We start from the raw sequence: 21,709 nt of genomic DNA on the forward strand, positions 1-21,709 counted from the left end.
GAGGCTTTGGATGTAACAGTTTTGACTTTGTCTTCTGAGTTTGTGTTTTGATCTTCCCTGTCACCACTATAACTTTCCATGGTCAGGATCTTTTTTGGTTTGCTCATTTTTCCAGCCCATTTTGGCCTTTAGTATAAAGCTGGCTCTGCTCCCAGAGTCAAGGGGGCACTGTCCCAAACTTGGTTTTTTGTGCAGCTGTTTTCAGAGCTAGTTATGGGGGGTCTGAAAGCTTTAGTTCAAAGTGATTTTATCTAAAGAGGTGGGTTTACTCCTCTCCTGGCCTGTGCTCTGGTCACTGAGCAGCCACAAGCACTGTCTTCTGTCCTGGAACTGCGACCAGAGTCCCCGCTCTCCTGTAACCACATGCTCTAGTGCTCCTCCTCGTCCTAGGACTGCCACCTAGATCTAAGTATAAACAATACAACAGAGTACTATGCCAAGTGCTAGCACAGGGTTCCCTGTAGTCTCTTTCTGACCAGTTGTCAGAAACCCCTTATCCTCTTGGGCTCAGAGCTCCAGAAGCAGCCACTGCTGCGGTTGATTCAGTCACCCTGCTCTCCCCTCCCCCCAAAGCTGTTTTGCTACACGAGATTACAATGACATAGCCTTCTCTCCACTCTAATCCCTAGTATGGACCTGTCCTTCTAAATTGTCTTGGCCTGGAAAATTGTTTTGAGGCATTAAAAGTTGGAGGAGAATTTGGGAGAGCTAAAGTAAGTCCCTGCCTTTTCTCCACCTTCTTGGCTCTGCCCCAACTAGAAAACTTAAGAATTTTGATCAGTGCTATGACCAATCATGATTTCAGGTGACCCAAAGACGATGCGGCAGCTAGGTGATGTAATGGATAGAGCACCAGGCCTAAATCCAAATTCAGATGATCACTAGCTGTGTAAACCTGGGGCAAGTCACATCTTGGTGAGCTTTAGTTTTCTCACCTGCAAAACTGAGTTAATAGCACCTATATCCCAAACTTGTTGTATGGATCAAATGAGATATTTGTGTACATTACCTGAGACATAGTAAGCAACATATAAATATTAGCTATTATTATTGGTACTCTCCTGACAGAAGAATGGAATTAAGATGCAAAAGGAGACATATTTTTGGATATATCCAAGGTGGGAGTTTATTTGTTTGATCATGAATAAATGAAAAATACTTTTTTTTAATTTAAAGAGAATTTTTTTTTCCAAAGGGGAAAACTATGAAGTTAAAAAAAAAAACCTTAATCAAAATTTGAATAAGGAGCTGAACTAGATTTATAAATAATTAACTAATATATTTATAAGATATGCCTTTTTGAAATAAATTCTTACAATATTAATGCAATTATTATTCAAATAACTATCATAATTTAATCTGTAATTTTATTAAAGTTTTTAATACCATAAAAAGTTCAGAATTTTAGAAAAACACTGCTTTTAAAGTGGGATTATAGCCACTATTTTCTAGAATACTAATCAATATATACTATATAAAGGAACAACACTCAGGGCTATTTAGCTATGGAGGAGATTGTTTAATGAGGTAGCAAATGCTTAGTCATTGGAAGGATTTGAAACAATGACCAGATGACCATCTCTTGCAGATGTTATAGAGGAGGTTCCCATATTAGGTGAGAAGTTGGACTTGACTTTCAAGGATGCTTCTAACTTAAAAACCTCAAATTCTATGATACAATGTCATTTTAGTAACTGACACAGAATGACTCTGAAGTGAGTGTTACTGAAACAAATGTTTTAAAGAGTGTGAATTAATCAAATAGAGCCAAAAATACAGTTTTTCTGAAAGTTACTATTTAATTGCATGTAAAAAGCAGAACTGTTCAAATGAAATTCAAATTTTTCTCAAGCTGTAAAATAAGAGCCTTCAAGGTTGGATCTGCTGCCCAGTCAATCTTTGCTGCCATAACGATGTGCTATAATGAAAATAAAAAGTTACGCTGAATATTCTTGGAGTACTAAGGCTGACATTTTAATACAGGAGTGCCTTTTATTATCATCAAAATTATATTGTGTATTTTCTCTGTGCTTATTTTGATTATGGAGCCTGAATTATTTCCAGAGGATGAAGTTGTGGATCTTATAGTTGTAGGAAGTTTCGATGTCTACAAATTAATATTTTTTCCTATGAGTGGGCATTTTCTGATTTAAGATACTTATGGAAAAGAAAATGGTTAGCTGGGAGTAGATGTTTATTTGTTTTTTAAACACTAATGAGGAAAAGCATGAAAGAACATTAAGAAACCTAGAGAAAAGCCGAACAGTGATTGCGAGATTGAATTCTACCACAGACACTAGCTAGATGGCCCTAAACAAGTCATTGAACTCTCTCGGAGGCTGTTTCCCCATTTGTAAAGTGAGAATAATCATGAGAATCAATGAGATTACATAAAGCAATTAAAGTGCTATGTAAATGTTAGCTATTATATGAATCAAGGTTGGTTTATAGCTACTGTGAAGTTCCAACTTTTGCCAAGTTAAGTAAAAACCTATTTCTTATTTATAATTTTAATACTGCCTGATGAACCTTAGTTGTCAGTTGTTGATGGGTGACAACAAACAAAAAACCTAATACCACCAGAGCCAACAGAGGTCTACATAGTGAATGGATTAGCAGAACGAAAAAGCTCTAGTAGTAATTATTATTTATTGACAGCTAATTTAGAGTACACAAATATCTTTGTAGCAATAAAATAATCATTAAGATTAAGTTAACTATCATAAGACCCTTTGTAAAGGTTAAATTCCTCTTACAGTCTTAGTGAAAGAAAAGTCCCCTACTCTTGAGCTCCTTGAAGTAAGGTCTTCTTTTTAGTATCTGTTTAGTAAATTATATTAGTCAACCTAAATGATCCTTAAAAGTAACACTTCTAATTGCAAATGCTACAGCTGTAGGACAAGACTTCTAAAGCAATCTCAGTTTGACAGACAGGTTCACAGACACAGGTCCAATCCAAGAGAACACCAGATTTAATAACTGTCATACCCTAGAAACTCGTTAGGTCCCCAACAAGCCCACACTTCAAATGTTGGCAGTAGCTGCTAGTTGCATTGGTAAAGCCTCAAAAAACACTAGTTCAATGACCTTTGTTCAACTGGCATATTTTCAAAACAAGTCTCAAGATTGCTCTAATTTGTAATTCCTTTTCTTCTGTTATAAAAACAAGCTCTGTAAATCATTCCTTTGTCTCTGACTACTAAGGAGTCGGTAGACCTCATGTGTTGGCAGCTGCTAGCCTTGTAAATAAATCATGGCACTCGGAAGCTCTGAGATTCACATTTTTCTGTTTGAGATATTAAACCAAGAACAAGAAACAATGAAACTCAGGAGGCGTAATTCTCTGCTACAGACTTGTAGAGCTATTTCACTGTGCAATATATCCTTAGTAAAAATCCAACAAACTGACAGTTCTCCATTTTACCTGAATTCTCAAGGTGGCATAAAACAACATGGAACTTAAGTGGTCTGGTTTTTGAAAAACAGTGGCAAATTCAAGTATATAAGTCTTTAGACATGGAGAGAAAAGTTCTTAATCTTATGGACCCTTTTGGCAGCCTGGTAAAGCCCATGAACCCCTTTCTTCAGAAAGATTTGTCGCCTACATTCATAATTGAAGGAAGTGCTAAATTTCAATTAGAAGTGAGTGAAAATAAAGAAGTCATTTTCCACCTACCCACCCATACAGGACTCTCCTGTAATCTATGCACTAACTTCTTTGGGGTTCATGGACTCCAGTTAGGAACCCACAGTATACAGAAGAAGGAATAAAAAAAGACAAAGAAAATTTTTTTCAAAAATGGTAAAATTCACATATATATATTTTTTATATATTCACATATATATATTTTTTAAGTAGAATGGGCTGCTTCAATGGATAGTGGGTTTCAAGAAAAAAAAACAGATGACTACTTGTTAGGTCCTCTACAACACCGAAGCATCATCTTTTAGATTCCAATTGGACCTGATGATTGCTAAGGCCTCTTTTAAGTGTGAAATTCTGTGATTCTATTAAAAGTTTAATTAATATAAAGTCAAACAATCTTAGCACTGAAGGGGTCTTAGGGACCTTATCTCTTATTTAACAAATGGAGAAACCATAGGACAAAGATGTTAAGTAACCCATGGCCACAAAGTAAATCATGGGCCAAGATGGGACTTGAACTCAGGTTCCCACCCTCACACCTGAATCTACAGAAGGCCCATGAGCCTTCTACTATATCGATGACAATGTCTCCCATGAGCAATTGGTTAGGAAATAAGACGTTCCGGGCCCAGCATGCGGAGCACAATAGGCTTCAGGGAGTAACTGGCAGAAGCAGTTTCCAGAATGCTCAACCCGTAAATGCCACAGACAGCTTCAAAGGTCAGTGGGAGGGCTCCTTCACCCAGGAGAGGGGAGCATGGTCTGGACCAGCAGCAGCAGCTTCCATTTTTGGAGTCCTCTGCCTAGAGCCCCTGGGGGAACTGCTTGGCTGATCTGAATCTCAGCCCTGAGCCCAGTCCAGGGTTAAGAGGAGCACTGGGGTGGTGGAGCTGGAGGCCGTTGTGGTGAGGGAATTCTAATCGCAGATTCTGGGCAGAAAAGTTTTTAGTTGCTCCTGGACCAGTGTGCAGGCCAGGAGAGGAGTAAACTCCTCTCCCTTGATTGTGCCACCTTGGAGGAACTGAGAACTTACAGATCCTCAGAGCATACTCTTCTCTTGACAAAGGACTCAAAAGTCAAGTAATGGGCTGGGAAAATGCCCAAAAAAGGGAGAAGAAATAAGAATATAGAAGGTTACTTTCTTGGTGAACAGCTATTTTCTTCTGTCCTTTCAGATGAGGAAGAACAAAGCCTAACATCAGAGGAAGTCAAGGCTTCTGCATCCAAAACCTCCAAAATAAATATTCAATGGTCTCAGACCATGGAAGAGCTCAAAAAGGATTTCGAAAATCAAGTAACAGAGGTAGAGGAAAAATTGGGAAGAGAAATGAGAGCGATGCAAGAAAATCATGAAAAGCGAGTCAACAGCTTGCTAAAGGAGACCCCCCAAAAATGCTGAAGAAAATAACACCTTGAAAAACAGGCTAACTCAATTGGCAAAGAGGTTCAAAAAGCCAATGAGGAGAAGAATGCTTTAAAAAGCAGAATTAGCCAAATGGAAAAGGAGGTTCAAAACTCACTGAAGAAAATAGTTCTTCAAAAATTAGAATGGAGCAGATGGAAGCTAATGACTTTATGAGAAACCCAGAAATTACAAAACAAAACCAAAAGAATGAAAAAATAGAAGATAATGTGAAATATCTCACTGAAAAAACAAATGACCTGGAAAACAGATCCAGTAGAGACAACTTAAAAATTATGAAAATACCTAAAAGCCGTGATCAAAAAAAGAGCCTAGACATCATCTTTCATGAAATTATCAAAGACAACTGCCCTGATATTCTAGAACCAGAGGGCAAAATAAATATTGAAAGAATACACCAATCACCTCCTGAAAGAGACCTGAAAAGAGAAACTCCTAGGAACATTGTAGCCAAATTCCAGAGTTTCCATATCAAGGAAAAAATACTGCAAACAGCTGGAAAGAAACAATTTGAATATTGTGAAAATACAATCAGGATAACACAGGATCTGGCAGCTTCTACATTAAGGAATCAAAGGGCTTGGAATATGATATTCCAGAAGTCAAAGGGACTAGGATTAAAACCAAGAATCACCTACCCAGAAAAACTGAATATAATACTTTAGAGGAAAAAATAGTCATTCAATGAAATAGAGGACTTTCAAGCATTCTTGATGGAAAGACCAGAACTGAAAAGAAAATTTGACTTACAAACACAAGAATCAAGAGAGGTAAACAGGAAAGAGAAGTCATAAAGGACTTTTTAAAAGTTGAACTGTTTACATTCCTACATGGAAAGATAATATTTGCAACTCTTAAAACTTTTCTCAGTATTTGGGTAGTTGGAGGGATTTTACACACACACACACACACACACACACACACACACACACACACCCACACACACACACACACACACACACCCACACACACACACACACACACCACAGGGTGAGTTGAATAAGAAGGGATGATACCTAAAAAAAAATAAAATTAAGGAGTGAGAGAGAAATATATTGGGAGGAGAAAGGGAGAAATGGAATGTGGCAAATTATCACTCATAAAAAAGGCAAGAAAAAGCTTTTTCAATGAAGGAGAAAAGGGAAGAGATGAGAGAGAAAAAGTGAAGCTTACTCTCATCATATTTGGCTTAAGGAGGGAATAACATGCTCAATCAATTTGGCATGCAAATCTATCTTACACTATAGGAAAGTGGGGGAGGAGACAAGTGGGGTGAGGGGGATGATAGAAGGGAGGGAAAATGGGAGAAGGGAGTAATTAGAAGTAAACACTCTTGGGGAGCAACAAGGTCAAAAGAGATAATAGAATAAATGGGGGGCAGGATAGCATGGAGGGAAACATAGTTAAGTCTTACACAACATGACTATTATGGAAGTCTTTTGCATAGCTACACATGTATAACCTATATTGAATTGCTTGTCTTCTCAGTGGGGACGGGTGAGGAGAGAGGAAGCGAGAGAAGTTGGAACTCAACATTTTAGGAACGAATGTTGAGAATTGTTTTTGTTTACAACTGGGAAATAAGAAATACAGGTAATGGGGTGTAGAAATCTATCTTGTCCTATAAGAAAAAGAGAAGATGGAGATAAGGGAAGGGAGAGGTGTGATAGAAGGGAAGGCATATTGAGGGAAGGGATAATGGGAATGCAAGGTGTTATGGGGTTGGGAGAGGGGAAAGATGGGGAGAAAATTTGGAACTCAAAATTTTGTGGAAATGAATGTAGAAAACTAACAATAAATAAATAAACATTTTAAAAAAGGAAATAAGACATTCCTACCTAACACAAATTTTGCCCTCCAAATTCACATATATATTACCTGAAAAACATTTTGAATAATAGTAGTTGTATCTATCTCCTTTTGTAGACTTTTCTTCATTTTATTTAACAAGGCACTATTTTTCAGTAGGTTTAATTCATCTTTTTTCTTTTTCTTCTCAGCCTGTATTTCTCGTAGCTTTTCTTCCCCAGCTTTTTTAAACACTGTTAAATTTAAAACAGATAAAATATTACAATAAAATATAACAAATCAGAATCTACAAGTATGAAAAGGTACATTTACAGTATTTAAATCTGAGATACATTTTAGGCAAGAGAAAGAAAATTTTCAACAGCAATAAGGCTGTTGTTCTCAAGGTGTTTTCATCCATAAATTACTTTCTCAAAGGCAAAAGACTGTTGTTGATCACCTAACTGATCAACTGATTTGTATCCAGGTTCATATTGCTTTTTAATTTTTCTTCCATAGAAGCATCCACTAATACAACTCCCAGATACAGGGGTGGAGAACCTTCAGCCTCAAGGCCACATATGGCCCTCTAGGTCCTCAAGTGCAGCCCTTTGACAGAATCCAAACTTCACAGAACAAATCCCCTTAACAAAACCCCTAACCCAGAATATTAGTCTGCAAATCTATGTGGTGCTAAAAATCAATTGAATCTCTCATTTTTAACAGCCACCTCTAGCCTTTAAATAGGCAGATGAATATGGTGTAAGGATTGCTTTTTATCATTTATTGTAATAATACAGAACTTTGTCCATCAAGGTAGATAGAGAAATAGACCTATTATCTTGGAAAGACATTGGAAATGTACAATGAGTTGGGCCCAGAGTTAAAGAGGAGAGTGGGTTTGAATGTGCTGGATATACTGCATCATTCAATGATGCTAAACTTCTCCCTCAAACAAAGGGCTCCTTTTGTAATAACAAAACTATATTAATATTGCTATAGACTCAGATGTGAGTCACAAAACAAGTTTATTAAGCATTGAAAATGAGAATCAGTCAGAGGACAATGGAAAGACGTATGATACAACATATCACATACAAGTTATGATGATGAACGTCTAGAGTTAAGAATGGCAGCAAAGAAACAAACAAGCGTGTGTCTACCAGCTGGCCACACGGGCCACTGGCATCCTAGTAATATCAAAACAGCATGAGGTAACTGTGACCCTCAGCTATCCTAGGATATGGATATATATTTTCTATTCTAGATATTCTAGAATATGTGGATCTATTTTCAACTTGTAGCATCTACTTTCACAGTTTTTGCATTTGGAGTTGTCAAATGGACTGCTGAGTATTACCTTTGAAATTGTGAACCAGTGACACAAGCTGGATAATGCTAGAGACACAAGCTGTTTTCAAGGGCAGAAACAAAAAAAGCACAAGGCTTTCAACAGAAAGAGAAGGGAATAAGCACTTATTAAGCACTTACTATGTTCCAGGCACTGCGTTAAGTGTTTTACAAATGTTATCTCACTAGATCCAGAAAAAAAGAAACTGTCCTTTGGGTCATCCCACCTAGCCCCAAATGCTTCCAAACCTTTAGAAATGTCAGTGTTAACGTGTGTTATGAGATTCAGTCTTCACCTACTGGTTTTCCAAGGACCAATGACGAAGTAGAACTCCTCCCCCTGACAGAAAGGTGATTTTTGAAGTCATCTATTTTCTGGATGGGACCAATTCAAGAACTCATTTTGGTAAGGCATAAATGGTTCAAGGGCTTTATTTTTATTTTTCTAGAGGGGCGCAGTGTTAGGGGGAGAGGAAAAGGAAAGAAATTAAATTTATGTTCATGGAAATAAATTAAAAGACCTATATCACAGGAGGGAATAATTAATCACATCAATAAAATCCACCCAAAGTAACAAGGTAAATTATAGGAATTTGACTTACTTAATCTCTTCTTCTTAACTTCAAGCATTTTCTCTTCCAATTCCTGGGTTTGCTGTTATTCAAATTCAAAAACAGGAAATAAGCTTTGTGCCAACCAACCACACAGTCCACCAGCACTGAGTAAATTATCTATTGTGTGCCAGGTACCTCGCTAAATGCCGGGGACACAAAGAAAGCTAAAAGGCAATCCCTGCCCTTGGGGGACTAACAGTCAAAGGGAGGGAGACAACATGCGAACCATCATGTACAAACAAGATATATACAGGATATAATGGAAAAATCAACAGGGATTTAGGATTAAGAAGGATCAGGTACTAATATTCAGAAAATTCCAAGTCACCATTAGGGCAGCTACTTCACTTTACCTACCCTGATGGTAATAGCTCCCCAGAGCCTTGGGAACAGACACAAGAACTCAAGACCACTAGTCTTACTTCTAGGTGGGGAATACGCTGAAGAAGGCTGCCACAGCCATCATTCTGCGGCACAACCCCAGTGGAGATTAGGCCTGGCTATTGTTTCTGCAGGTTTTGCAATCACAGCTATCTTGGACTCAGAAAAGAAAGTTCTTACCACCCAAGTCCCTTGGCACTGTCAAATGATTCAGTATCAGTAACTGATTATCAGTGGAAATTAAAAAAAATACAATATTATCTATTTTGCTGCTATAATGTAAGCATCATGGGACTTAGACTTACAGCTAAAACCTCCAACATCTTGTTTATTCCATTAAAAATGTGAACTCTTTGAGGGAATACTAACTTTTTAATTTGTATTCCCAGCATCCAGCACAGTGTCTTACACAGTAAACTTTTACTATTTATCTTTTCAATCATTCTGGCATAGGCCTACCGCTTTCCCTTCACTTTATCAACTCAAAAGGTAGAGTATTAAATATTTTAAATAGCTAATTGAGTATAGATGCAATAGAGTACTGGATAGAAAATGCAATCAAGTGGGACAGGTAAGTAACACAGTGGATAGAGCATTGGCCCTGGAGTTAGAAGAACCTGAGTTCAAATCAGAATTCAAATTAGAGTTTCTAGCTGTGTGATCCTGGGCAAGTTACTCAACCCCATTTGCACTCCCCCACCCCCAAAAAAACTCAAAAGAAAATGCAATCAAGAAGACTAAGTCTTGTCTGATACAAGTTTAACACCTTAATAGTAAATCCTATTAAATGGTCATTAAAATAGCTCCAGAAATTCAGAATTTTATATTCAACCCTCACTGCCTATAGTGTCTTTCTAACAGAACTAGTCCTGACTGAAGATCAAAACTACAAATTAAGTTTATTAATAAACCCCTTAATGAAGGAGAATCAATATTATTTGGCATTTTAAAAAAATAGATTTTAAAAGATTAATGTTTAAAAGAATATATGTTAAAAGGATGCTTATTTCTTAGGAAATGATTTAGTGGTGCCACCATTAATATGTGTGCTTACATGGGCAAAACATAAGACAGATTTCAATTCCCTACATATTTTTAAGAAACGTAGGTGGGAAATATTGAAAACACTAAATCTGGCTGAATCCAGGTACAGCAAATACAATTAAAATATAGGTTTCTAGAGACAAAGATTAAAAAGGAGGCCCTATTTGGTCCAACTAAATACTTTACTCAAAGTCTCAAAGACTAGAACAGTTCAAATTGTCAATCAAACCAACCAAACTAGAACTAACAGAAAGATGGAAGAGGGCTAGATCTATAAATGATACTTGCCCCCTGACCTCAACTGGCTTTCAAAGCGTTTGAAAATTAACAAGCAGACTACAAGAAAAGCCTAACTACTGGTTCTATTTATGGCTTTACAGATTGAGAATGTGGGGCCGTTCTTATGGTTTTTTTTTTTAATGTTTTTATTGATATATTTGTCTTTACATCTCCTTCCTTTCTGAAATATATCCTTTTGACAAAACCTAAACCGTTAATCATCTCTACAAATTAAATAAAGCTCAGTTCCCATTATCACCTTTTTCTCAATTCTTTTCCGAGCATTAGTTTGATCACTTACAATCACACATCAACCAATCAAGTACTTCTGTTGTTAATATTATATCATGACAGTCATTTATATGTTGGTTTTTTCTGGATCTCGTTACTTCACTGGCCTCAGTTCACATATATCCACTCATGGAAACATTCATTTTAACCAACTTCTACTATAATAGAGCAATCTAAGCATTCCAAGGAATTCTATATAATGGAAATTTGCTTATATTATCAATTAATACATCTTCACCCACACAATCATCAGGAAATTTGTGTTTGGGACTCCAGCTCAGCAGTTAAGTTCACACTACACTATTTCAAGTACATTTGAGGCATGAATATGGTCAGGTGACATGCTTCAGTGAATTTCTTTCCCTTCAGCAAGTATCCCACTGAAATTCATTTCCCACCTTCTTTCTGGTAAAAAATAAATGCACTGCATGCCTACATACTTACTGCGTGCAGACAATGGGGCAGGTTCAGATGAGCATAGCCCATACCTTCAGAGAGTGTAAAGCTGCTTAATATTTATGGACTTAAATTGAGGAAAGAATTCATAAAAATGAAAAATAGGTAGGATAAGGGATGAATGAGAGACAAGAATAAAAAAATAAAGCCAAGATTGCTGGGAAAATTATGTTGTTAATGACAGAAGCGTGAAAACTGAGAAGGGTGGGACTGGTTTAGGAAAGACAGTGATGGATTAAGCTTAGTGCTTGGGTCAGGACTAGATAAAGCAGAATCATCAACAGAGGTGACAATGGAAATCATGAGTAAATAAGTTATATAACATGGAAGACACTTACCTGCTGTGCTTTCAGTATTGAACTATTAAGGGTTAAAATGTTTTTCAAAATTGCCAAGATTGATCTGAACAAGGAACAACAAATGTCAGTTACAATAAATTCACTTCTCATTGACAAAAGAACCAACTGGGAAATGGGGACACACAGAAGTTCCTCAGATCAGCTGTTTATTATGATAGGAATCCTTCGCTTAAGACAAGAACTGTGTGCCACAAAAGTTTAATGAAAAGAGAAAATTGCTACTAAATGGTAGTTGACTTTTATCTTAAAATCTTAGATGTATTTCACTGGAAAAAAATGTTGGTCACTGAAATAATAATGAAAGTCTTACAATGTAGTAAGTTTTCTAAAACATCATACTTAACAGGAAAATAAATTCCTGACAATAAATATTAAAGGACAATCTGGATTAAAAAAACAAACAAACAGGCATCACTTCTGCCTTATTTCCACCATAAGAGTCAGGGAACATAATAAATTTGACTTTGGCCATACAGAGTTTAAGGGACAACACAGCACAAGAACACAATCAGATTATTTATTAACCTATTTTCCTAATGTTCATTCATACAAAGTTGCTGACTGTTTGGAACTCAATCCATCTCCCATCAAATGAATGCAGTCCAAGGAAATCCATTATTGTCCTTACCTTTCCCAGTTCTCTACAAGTCACCTTTTACACTCAGTCCCTTCAGAAGGGCCTCCAGAATTAGCTTAGAACTTACCAATCACCATTCCAGTTCAACTCTCTAATTTTACAGATAAGAAAGGCTCAGAGAAACCGAATTGCCAAATATCTTTCCTCATCTTTCTAGTGGTGCTCAAAGGGGCAACCAGGGAGTCCTAGCCCTTTAGATAAAGGATCTTCTCACACCCTCTGCTAATGCTACGCATGAAATGACTCCAATTCTGCGTTATACCCGGGTTAATCAGGTTTATGCTAATCTTTGTTGTATACAAAAAAGTAATCCCTATTCCTCACTCTTACAAATCTTCCCTTCCCCAATAACATCATTCTCCTCCAAACCTCTCAGAGACTTTCTCATTTATTAGTCATACACTCAAAAAAAAAATACATAAAAATGTTTTTCTCTTCAATGCCGAAAGTGTATCTCTGTTATGCACTTATAGTTCCACTACCCATTGATCATGAAAGAAAGGCATTTAATTGTAATAACCTGTGAAACCAAAGTCGGACAGATTTTATTCAAGTTTATTTCTATCCTCATCAAGTCAAGAAAAAATTAAAATCTTACTCAGATTCACTGTCCTTTTTTCCCAGTTTTTTCTGAAGGGCGTGAGCAACCTGGACCCTGAAATAGTGTAAAATGTTCTATTACAAGATAAGGAAAAACATTCAGGACAAACCAATGGAGAAAACAGCATCATAGATTGTGAATTTTCCCTTGAGCGTACAATACAGCTTTCTGTCATTGTTTTTTTTTAAAGCATGCAGCAAATGCTCTGCTACTATTCAGATCAACTTACTTCCTAAACCATCTCTCTACTAAAATAAGTAAAGGACAAACTCTACATGCTACATACCTTCTTTCCTTCTAGTTTTCCTATCGCTTAGTAGGTCTTCAGAAGTTGCTGTAGCAAAAAAAGTTCATCACCTCACACCCCATACCCTGACGAGTCTCTCCAAATTTACCTAGGCTAGTTCTCAAGTGACAGTTCATAATCAGGGCTGTCCTTCCTTGGAAGCCTTCCCAGTATTAGAGAATCTGCCCCAGCTTACGTCCTATTGCCAACATTACCTCCACATCATAATATGGGACCATGAAAGCAATCATTTTCTCTAATTCCATAAGCTATCCCATTGAGATTTTGACTGGGGTATTATTATGTTGCACCTACAATTAGTTCTGGATAATGAGACAAGATAAGACTTCAGAGTAGGAACCAGTAACTTCATATGACAAAATTCCACTAACAAGACTCGCATAGTTCCTACTTTTTGGTAATGAGATTTGACCTGCATACTTAAAAAAATGTTTCCTTGAGAGGTGTTTCCAAATCTTTTTCATTATTTGAGAATGAAATTTGTAGTTTTTAGACTAGTAGACAGGATTTATAAAGCTCTTTAAGGTTTAGAGAACACTGTATCAATATTATCTCATGTGATCCTCACACAACCCTGAGTGGTAGGTGCTATTCCAATTTTACATATGAGGATTGAGTTGAGATAGAGATTAAGTGATTGCCTAGGGTCACACAACTGAGGCCAGATTTAATAAGGTCATGTTTTCTTGACCCAGTTTTGTACTACCCAGATGTTACTTTGAATGAACATATTCAGAAAATAACATCTTTTATATTTGTTAAATAACTTTAAAATTCCAAATTACCTTTTTAAAGCTAGAGTTTTCATTTCTAATTCAACCTTCACATCTTCCATTTTCCTTTCGAGCTCTTCAATCCTATTAACAACAACAATAAAAAAGTTAATGAAAGTACTGTAAGAACTTCAGGAAATTGTTTTGTATTTTTGTAAAAGTTTCAAATATACTATTGCTGGCAGAATGAGATTTCATTCTGTGAAGGAGAAAAAGGGCACCATCTTATGCTGTAATGAATGCAGAAGGGAATGAAATGTTTCCAGTTAACTGTATTTTAAACCAATATTTAGGATTGCTACAGCCAAATTTCCACTTCTTAGCCTTTCTTTAGAGCTGAATTCGAATCCCGTATGAAATGTCTTCTGACCAATCTAGTCCTCAGTGATCTCCCTCATTTTACAATGACTTTACTTCTGGTACAATTTAGCTCTAATTCCACGCACGCCTAGTGTTCACTATTATTTAGTTCACAGTCACCTTCTCCCCCAAATGAACCACAACCTTCAGTATTAAATGACCATGTCTCATTTCTATATCCCCCACAGTAGCTAGGACAGAGCCAAAGACAGAAAGCACTTTATAAAAATAACCAATTGCCAATTCACATTCAATTAATGGCCAGACCAGCATTTATACAACACCTTAAAGTTTATAGAATCTATTTTGAATGTAACCATCTCATGAGAGCTTCACAAACACCTTGTAAGGGAGGAAGGAGGCCTGGTTGTACAGGTAATGTCAGAATAGGAATTCAAACCCATGTCTTCTGACTCCAAGTCCCAAACTCTTTCCACTACATCAAATCTCCAATTACTAAGTATATCCTCCTAGTTGTACAACAGGATTTCAGAAAAGTAAGAATCAGATTTCCATGAAAAAGTAAGACCTAAGCTGGTCCTGAACAGTGGGAATTGCACTACATAGAAGGGAAGAAAGGGTATGCCAATGAGGGAGAATGTGATCACCCACTCATCTACCAGGAAACCTGGGCCTACTCAGGCATCTTTTCCTGGCTACTACCCCCTTCTCAATAAGATGCTCTGCAGACCAGAACCTACAGACAATACAATCCCACCCAACAGACACGGTGGTGCTGGTAACAATGTATCTAGCTTTGGAAATGAGCTGTCCTGATTAATAACTTCAAACTCAACTGACCTTCTATATCTAGGTCTAGACTTGGGCCTCTTGCTATCTGCTATCTTTCCTGCTTCCACACATGGACCATCGGCTCTTTTTCCACTCATTGCTCTGGGAACTCTCATCAGAACAATATTACGCTTGGCTCTGAAAAGTCTGTGACAATCAGCTGGCTTCTGGCTCACTCACAGTCCCAAAGGGAGCTCCCTTCCTCTTTTATATTTGTGTCTGTAGTACTTAGCAAAGTGAATGGGTATTTAGTAAAATTCAGAGTCTTCTGGATGAGACTATTAAGGCCACTGAGACTAAATCCCAAGATAAAGTGAATGGAAGGCAGTGTCTTAAGGGAAAAGGGGATGAGCATTTATTAAATACCTACTATGGGCCAGCTTCATTGGTATTATCCCATTTGATCCACGCAAGAACTCTTCAAAGAAGGTGAAGGGAAATTTAACTAAATCCAAGTTAAGTCCCATAAAAGGAAACTGAGAAACCATACCTCTGAAGTAAGTTGCCTTCTGTGAGTTCTTCTGCAGGGCTCTCTTTACCTACAAAATAAGCAATATTTTTTAAAGTTACGAATACATAAAAACACATAGCTTCTACTGAGGAACATACATATAAAACAGAAAGTCTTTTCACAAATATCAGTCCTCACCAGAGGCTGAACACAACCTGGTCTAGATGTTCTAAGTTATAAAGGCAGAAAAGTAAAAACACACTTAGGGCCATGAGAAACATACCAATCTAGCTTTCTCTCAGAAAGAATAGGGAGACAAACTACTACTGTGACAGGCTAACTCATCAGGCCGCCTAAGGACTTATTCTTTGGAGAAAATATGACATTATGAACATAATCATCTCAGGAGAGCTTCACAAGCTCCTAAGCAAGTTTGATGGAGGGGATCTGTGTAAGTTGTTCAAGTTTTAATTATGCAAATCTGCAGAACCAGCAAAAGCAAGAGGTGAACAGGATAAAAAAAAGAATACAGGAATCACTGGTAAATAGTTGATATTAAAGACTCCCACAGACATTCAAATACTTCATTTTCAGCCTTAAACTTGTCTTTAGAGAAATCATATTTTGTGATGCATGAATCTTTTAAAAATGTAAAGATAATGTTGCGGAAAAAGTACAATGTCAGTACAGATTACACCAAGATTCGTAATAGAAAAGGTGGCCAAGATCCTTGCAATCACAAACTTCCAGTAGGAAAATGACAGTCGTATAATCAAACAACAAACAAGCATTTAGTTATCTATCAGGTACTGTTGCTAGGTGTGAGATAAAATGCCACAAATAAAGCAATCCTTACATTCCATCAAGAGAAACAAGCACATATGAAAGCATGTACAAAAGAAATCGAAGGGAATTATGTTTAGAAGAGACCCCTCTTCTTCTATGGGCTATGAGGCCCCTCTTTATCACTTCTTGATGAGACCTGCTTTATAAAAATGTCTGCAAAGGAGCACCAAAAGCTACTTTTATTAATGAGGCATTGGGAATAAGTTTGAGATGAGTTGGAAAGGGGGATCTGCAGAAAGCAGTCTTGTTCAGTTGTTTCATCAACCCCAGTCAGGGTTTTCTTGGCAAAGATACTGGAGTGGTTTGCCATTTCCATCTCCAGTTCATTTTGTAGACGAGGAAACTGAGGCAAACGGGCTTAAGTGACTTATCCAGGGTCACGCAGTTAGTAAGTGTCTGAGGTCAGATGAGTTTCTATCCATGGTGCCACCCAGCTGACCCAAGAGCCAAATTCAGGCAGAGAATTCCATTGAAGGAGAAGAGATACATAAAAGGAGATAAGAAATTACCATAGTTCTTGGCTTCCACCTAACATTTTGTTCTGTTCTGTACATCTCTTGTGGATTACAAAGGAAGCAATGTTCCCAGAAATCCTTGTCTCAGGGATTTAAAAGGTATATGGAGGTGGGCAGAGTCTTTGCGCTAAGTAAGCCAATGGCTTTACTACTCTTTCAGATATGCTCCTAGAGGCATCTGGAAATTTATGAGGGAGTTAAATGTAAGAGAAGCCTCAGTTCAGTCTGCCTGCATCAGTCTTGGGCAGCTGGGTGGTGCAGTAGATACAGCACCAGCTCTGGAGTCAGGAAAAACTCATCTTGCTGAGTTCAAACCTGGCCTCAGACACTTCCTACCTCTGTGATCCTGGGCAAGTCACTTAACCCTGTGACCCTGTCTGCCTCAGTTTCCTCACCTGGCCAACGAGCTGGAGAAGGGAATGGCAAACCATTTCAGTATTTTTGCCAAGAAAACCCCCAAATGGGATCATGAAGAGTTGGACACAACTAAATGATAGTATCTAGGATTTTCTAGTCTGATCCACCCTGTAGACTGCAATGAAATCTTCCTAAAGCATTGCTTCCATCATGCAATCCCCAACCCTCATACCCCACTTGAAAACAGTCATTCATTGCCTCCCCATCTCCAATTTGGCATTCAAGGCTCTCCATAACCTGGGTTCTCTCCCACAACGTGGTCCCAAATCTGAGTCTCCACTTCAGAGAAAACAGTTTTCCCAGTTTCCAACAAGATGCTATTTTCCAACTCTGAGCTGTGAATTCCTATACCCTACACTTATACAAATCTTACAGATCTTTTCAAACTTTAAAAACCTTACTTTTGGCAGTCCATGGCGATTTTCCCATTCTCTGACATCACAAAATGATTACAGTCTACAACACTCATTTTAACCCACAATCCTTCAGATGCTGCCTTGTGGCATGTGAGACACCTCAATGTGACATATAAAACCACTTCATTATTTTATTTGTATATATCATTTGTATAGCTAGATCAATATGGCTTACAAGATAGTTTTAAAGGTGTAACTAACTCAATCCAAGCCTCTCATTTTACAGCTAAAGAAACTGAAGCCCAGAGAACTTGTTTAAGGTCACACACAAAAAACCAAGGGCGACTAGAATTCAAATACAGGTCTGACTCAAAACCTTTGCTACTTACCATACCACACTCTCTGAAAGTTCTTGAAGGTCAAGGCCCAAATCTAAATTTTATGTTAGGCACAGAAAAGACAAGCACAAAGCAGGCAATGAATATTTGGAGAAGGACAATTTTCTGTAAAGCAGATTTCCTTTCCCCTAAATAATTTATTGGTAGCTAGGTGTCCCATCGTAAGAGTGCCAGGCCTAGAGTCAGGAAGACTCATCTTTCTGAGTTCGAATCTAGCTTCAAACACTTCCTAGCTCTGGGACCCTAGGCAAGTCACTTAAGTTTGTTTGCCTCAGTTTCCTCATCTGTAAAATGAGCTGGAGAAGGGAATGCAAATCACTCCAGTATCTCTGCCAAGAAAATCCCAAATGGGGTCGCGGAGTCCGACAAGCCTGAACAACAAGAACAATTTATTCATCTTCTATTATTGTCTCTACAATCAAAGCCAATGATAAGAAAAGCTAAATGAAGACTTACTCGCTTCAACCTCTGCCTTATATTCCAGCAGCTGCTGCTTAATCTGATCCTTCAGTCTATAAAGGGAAGCTCAGGGTTAGAACAAGGTAGTGAATTTCACAGAAATACTATGTATCCTATACTTTGCTACATATAACATTGCCATACGTTTCCATAGGAATACTGCTCACTCAGTAGTCTGCCCAGCTTCTGACAACTAAAATTTTCTAAAGTTTCCACAGATCGAGAGGAAAAGAAAAAAATTGTAACATGTGAAAACGTGCAAGGAACCAAGCTTTCTGGTTTACAGAACCAAAAACTCGTCCGTGGCCGGTTAAGGCAAGAATAAGCAGAAGACTTTAAAGGAAGGACCTTCATCTCCGGGCAGGTCACAGTGGGGGCAGCCGCACAAACACGGCTCTGGCGACCCAAAGAATGTTGCACCCCCCTTTACAGGCGTACAAGAACATCATCCGCACTCAAGGTGACCGTTCCAAAGAACCCCAGATAACCGGAGTGGCGCAAAGACTGTAAGCACGCCCCAGCGGTTGGTTTATGGAGCGCTCCCCACAGCGGAGCTTCCTCTGGCAAGGCCAGCCTTCCCTGGCTGAACCTTCCAAAAGCGCCGGGGTAAGTAGTCCGGGGCAACCGCACAGGTTTGGTGAATGCTGGCCGAAGCGCTCGGCGACGTTGGGGGGCTCCCAAATAAAAGGACCCTTTCTGAAGACTCCTCCCGAGCGCACGGGCCTGCGGGGGTCCCGGGGGCGTGCCGCCTTCCTCCGGGTGTGTGCCGCCTCCAGCAGCGCCCCCGCACAGGCCCGTCCGCCTCGGACCCGCTCACTCCTCCGGGGGCATCGGGCCGTCCGGCTTAGGGAAGGGCACAGAGCCCGCACCGACCCGCACCTGAGCAGCTGCCGGACCAGCCTGGAGTCCTCGTCCTCTTCCCCGCTCGCCGGAGGGGCCTCCTCTAGGCCGGGGCTGGCGGCCGTGGCCCCGGGGTCCGGCGCATCTGGCCGTGGTGACCGCCGCCCCGGCTCCTCCTCACCTAGGTGGCTGGAGGGGCCGCCCCGCCCGCGGGGTCCGGGAAGCGGCGTCTCGTCCTCTCCCGCCACCGCGCACTTGGCCGGGGCAGAAGCCGCCCGCCTCCCGGCCCCGGTGCCCCAGCCGCTCCGCTCTTTCCCATCGCCGGGGGAGCCCGGTGCCGCGGCGTCCTTCCCCGCGCTGCTCCGGGCGCTCCCAGGCGACGTGTCCCACACCGCCTCCGGCTCCCAGGGGTGCCCGGCGCCTGGGGCAGAGGCCTTCGGGGCCTCCGGAGCGCCGGAGCTCCGCACTCGGCCGCCGCTGCGGGCCCGCCGGGGCGGGGTGCCCGGCGCCCCCTTCTCCTCCCCCCGGCCGTGCGGGCCGGGCCGGGCCCGGGCTCGCCCCGTGGCGTCTGCCTCAGCCTCCGCCTCCTCCCGGGCGCTCCCACCCGAGCTGCGCAAGGCCCGCCTGGGCACCTCCTCCGCTCCCTGGCGAGGGCTGCTCCAGGCGCGCTGCCACCGGGTGACCGGCCCCCCGCCCTCCTCCGCCCCGGCCCTGGAGGAGCGGCGCGCGGCCCGCCAGGGCCTGGCACTCCGCGCTTCCATCCCGGGCCGGGAAGCCCTGGGCAGAACTAAGTTTCCCGCGCTCTGGGCGTTCGGGCCGCCTACGGTCACGTGCCTCGGGAGGCGGGGCTGGGGCGGGGCTAGCCCTCGGATTGGCCTCGGCTCGGGCCTCCCACGCGGCGGCCCCGCCTTCGGTTCCCTCTCTCCGCCCCGGGCCTCCCTCTCTTAGTGCTGCAGAGCGGGCCCCAGGATTAACTTCCTACTTCAGGAAACCCATCGGAAAGGCCTGGGAGGCGGGCACTTTTTTAATTCCGCACCAGCCCCCCTGCGGGGAGGGAGAGGGAGGGAGGAGGAGGGAGGAAGGGAAGAGGAGGAGGGAGAGAAGGGGGAGGGAGGGAGTGGGGAGAGAAAGAAAGAGCTGGCGGAGGTGGAAACAAAGTTGCGTCACCGCGCGGCCGCGTCACGTGCCGGCGTGAGGCCCGCGGCGCGGGGGCGGGGCGGGCGGCCCCACTTGGCCGGAGGACAGCTCCGCCCGCTTCACCGGTTCTCGGCCAATCCAGAGGCAGAAAAGTCGCGAGGAGCCCGGCCCCGGGGCGCCGTCTGCGCCGCCTTCCTCCGTGACCGCGTCGTGCGTGTGCGGTCAGAGCGGCTGCCCGCAATGTCCCTCGTGGCTTTTCAGCCCTTTGAAGACCTCGCTCCTCCCCAGGGAACGTGCAGGGTTTCCCAGGAGCCGTTTCTGCGGCGTGTTCCGACCCGCACGCGGTGTCCTCCGCCTCGTTCCGACCCGTTTGGGGTGTTCTTGGCAAAGATGCTGGAGTGTTTACCGGTGGGGAAACTGAGGCCCGCAGGGTGAGGTGGCTTGACCTCGGGGCCTCCTGACTGCTGCCCTGCTCGTTCCCCAGCCCAGGGTCAGCCTCGGCCGGCGGGCAGACTGGAGGCCGAAGGGACAGACCGAGACCGCGGGCAGACTGGAGGCCGCGGGAGGCGGGGGTGTAGGAAAGGACGTCATGACGGCGTTCCTTCGGCCTCCCACGGTCTAGGTGAGACGCCAGTCCTGACCAGCCGATAGGACGGTGGTCAGCGCTTCCGCGGACCGGGGGTCACCGCCTGCCTGTCGCTCTGCGGTCCCGCGGGCGGGGCCTCTCCCACCCAGCAGACGCGAGCTCTCTGAAGTCCATGGGCGTCTGCTCTTAGATGGTCACTGAGGACGGTGGAGACCGAGAGCCCAGCCCTAGATCCGAAGCCGGACAGGCCGACATCGTCTCGTGCTTTCAGTCGTGCCCCATTCTTTTTGACTCCGTTTGGGGTTTTCTTGGCAGACGTATTGCGGTGGAGCGCCGTTTCCCCCTCCAGTACATCTTACAGGTGAGGAAACTGAGGCAAACGAGGTTAAGTGACTTGCCCAGGGTCACACAGGTAGTAGGTGTCTGAGGCCAGGTTTGAGCTCAGGAAGATGAGTCTTCCTGAATCCAGGCCCAGCACCCTTTCCGCTTGAACCACCTGGCTGCCCGCTCACCTGAGGGTGGAAGACCTTAAGATGGTTGCCCATGTCATAGCTATTGTCAGATCCAGGACTTGAACCTTTAGGTTTTGACCCCAGTACCGGT

At 41.7% G+C, this 21,709-nt stretch overlaps 1 protein-coding gene across 1 annotated transcript; it reads right to left on the minus strand.

Annotated features, from left to right (window-relative positions):
* Nucleotides 1-1,774: 1,774 nt before the first annotated feature.
* CENPH (centromere protein H) lies at nt 1,775-21,111 on the minus strand. The gene is made up of 11 exons (XM_072606659.1): nt 21,035-21,111; nt 20,551-20,900; nt 19,423-20,326; nt 18,541-18,596; nt 15,592-15,640; nt 13,962-14,033; nt 12,867-12,923; nt 11,611-11,674; nt 8,810-8,861; nt 6,948-7,111; nt 1,775-1,918 (listed from the first exon to the last, which is right to left on the minus strand). The coding sequence occupies exons 1-11, from the start codon at nt 21,109-21,111 to the stop codon at nt 1,826-1,828; spliced, it is 1,938 nt and encodes a 645-aa protein (XP_072462760.1). The 3' UTR covers nt 1,775-1,825.
* Nucleotides 21,112-21,709: the final 598 nt, after the last annotated feature.

The sequence above is a fragment of the Notamacropus eugenii genome, chromosome 4, assembly GCF_028372415.1.
Source record: "Notamacropus eugenii isolate mMacEug1 chromosome 4, mMacEug1.pri_v2, whole genome shotgun sequence".
Lineage (NCBI taxonomy): Eukaryota > Metazoa > Chordata > Mammalia > Diprotodontia > Macropodidae > Notamacropus > Notamacropus eugenii.

Excerpts from the sequence above, each read along its gene's own strand:
- CENPH (XM_072606659.1), bottom strand. The coding sequence starts at position 21,111 with ATGACGTCCTTTCCTACACCCCCGCCTCCCGCGGCCTCCAGTCTGCCC. Across the intron at positions 15,641-18,540 it reads TAAGGCAGAGGTTGAAGCGA|GTAAAGAGAGCCCTGCAGAA; the intron begins GTAAGTCTTCAT and ends CTTATTTTGTAG. Across the intron at positions 7,112-8,809 it reads AGTTAAGAAGAAGAGATTAA|TGTTTAAAAAAGCTGGGGAA; the intron begins GTAAGTCAAATT and ends TAAATTTAACAG.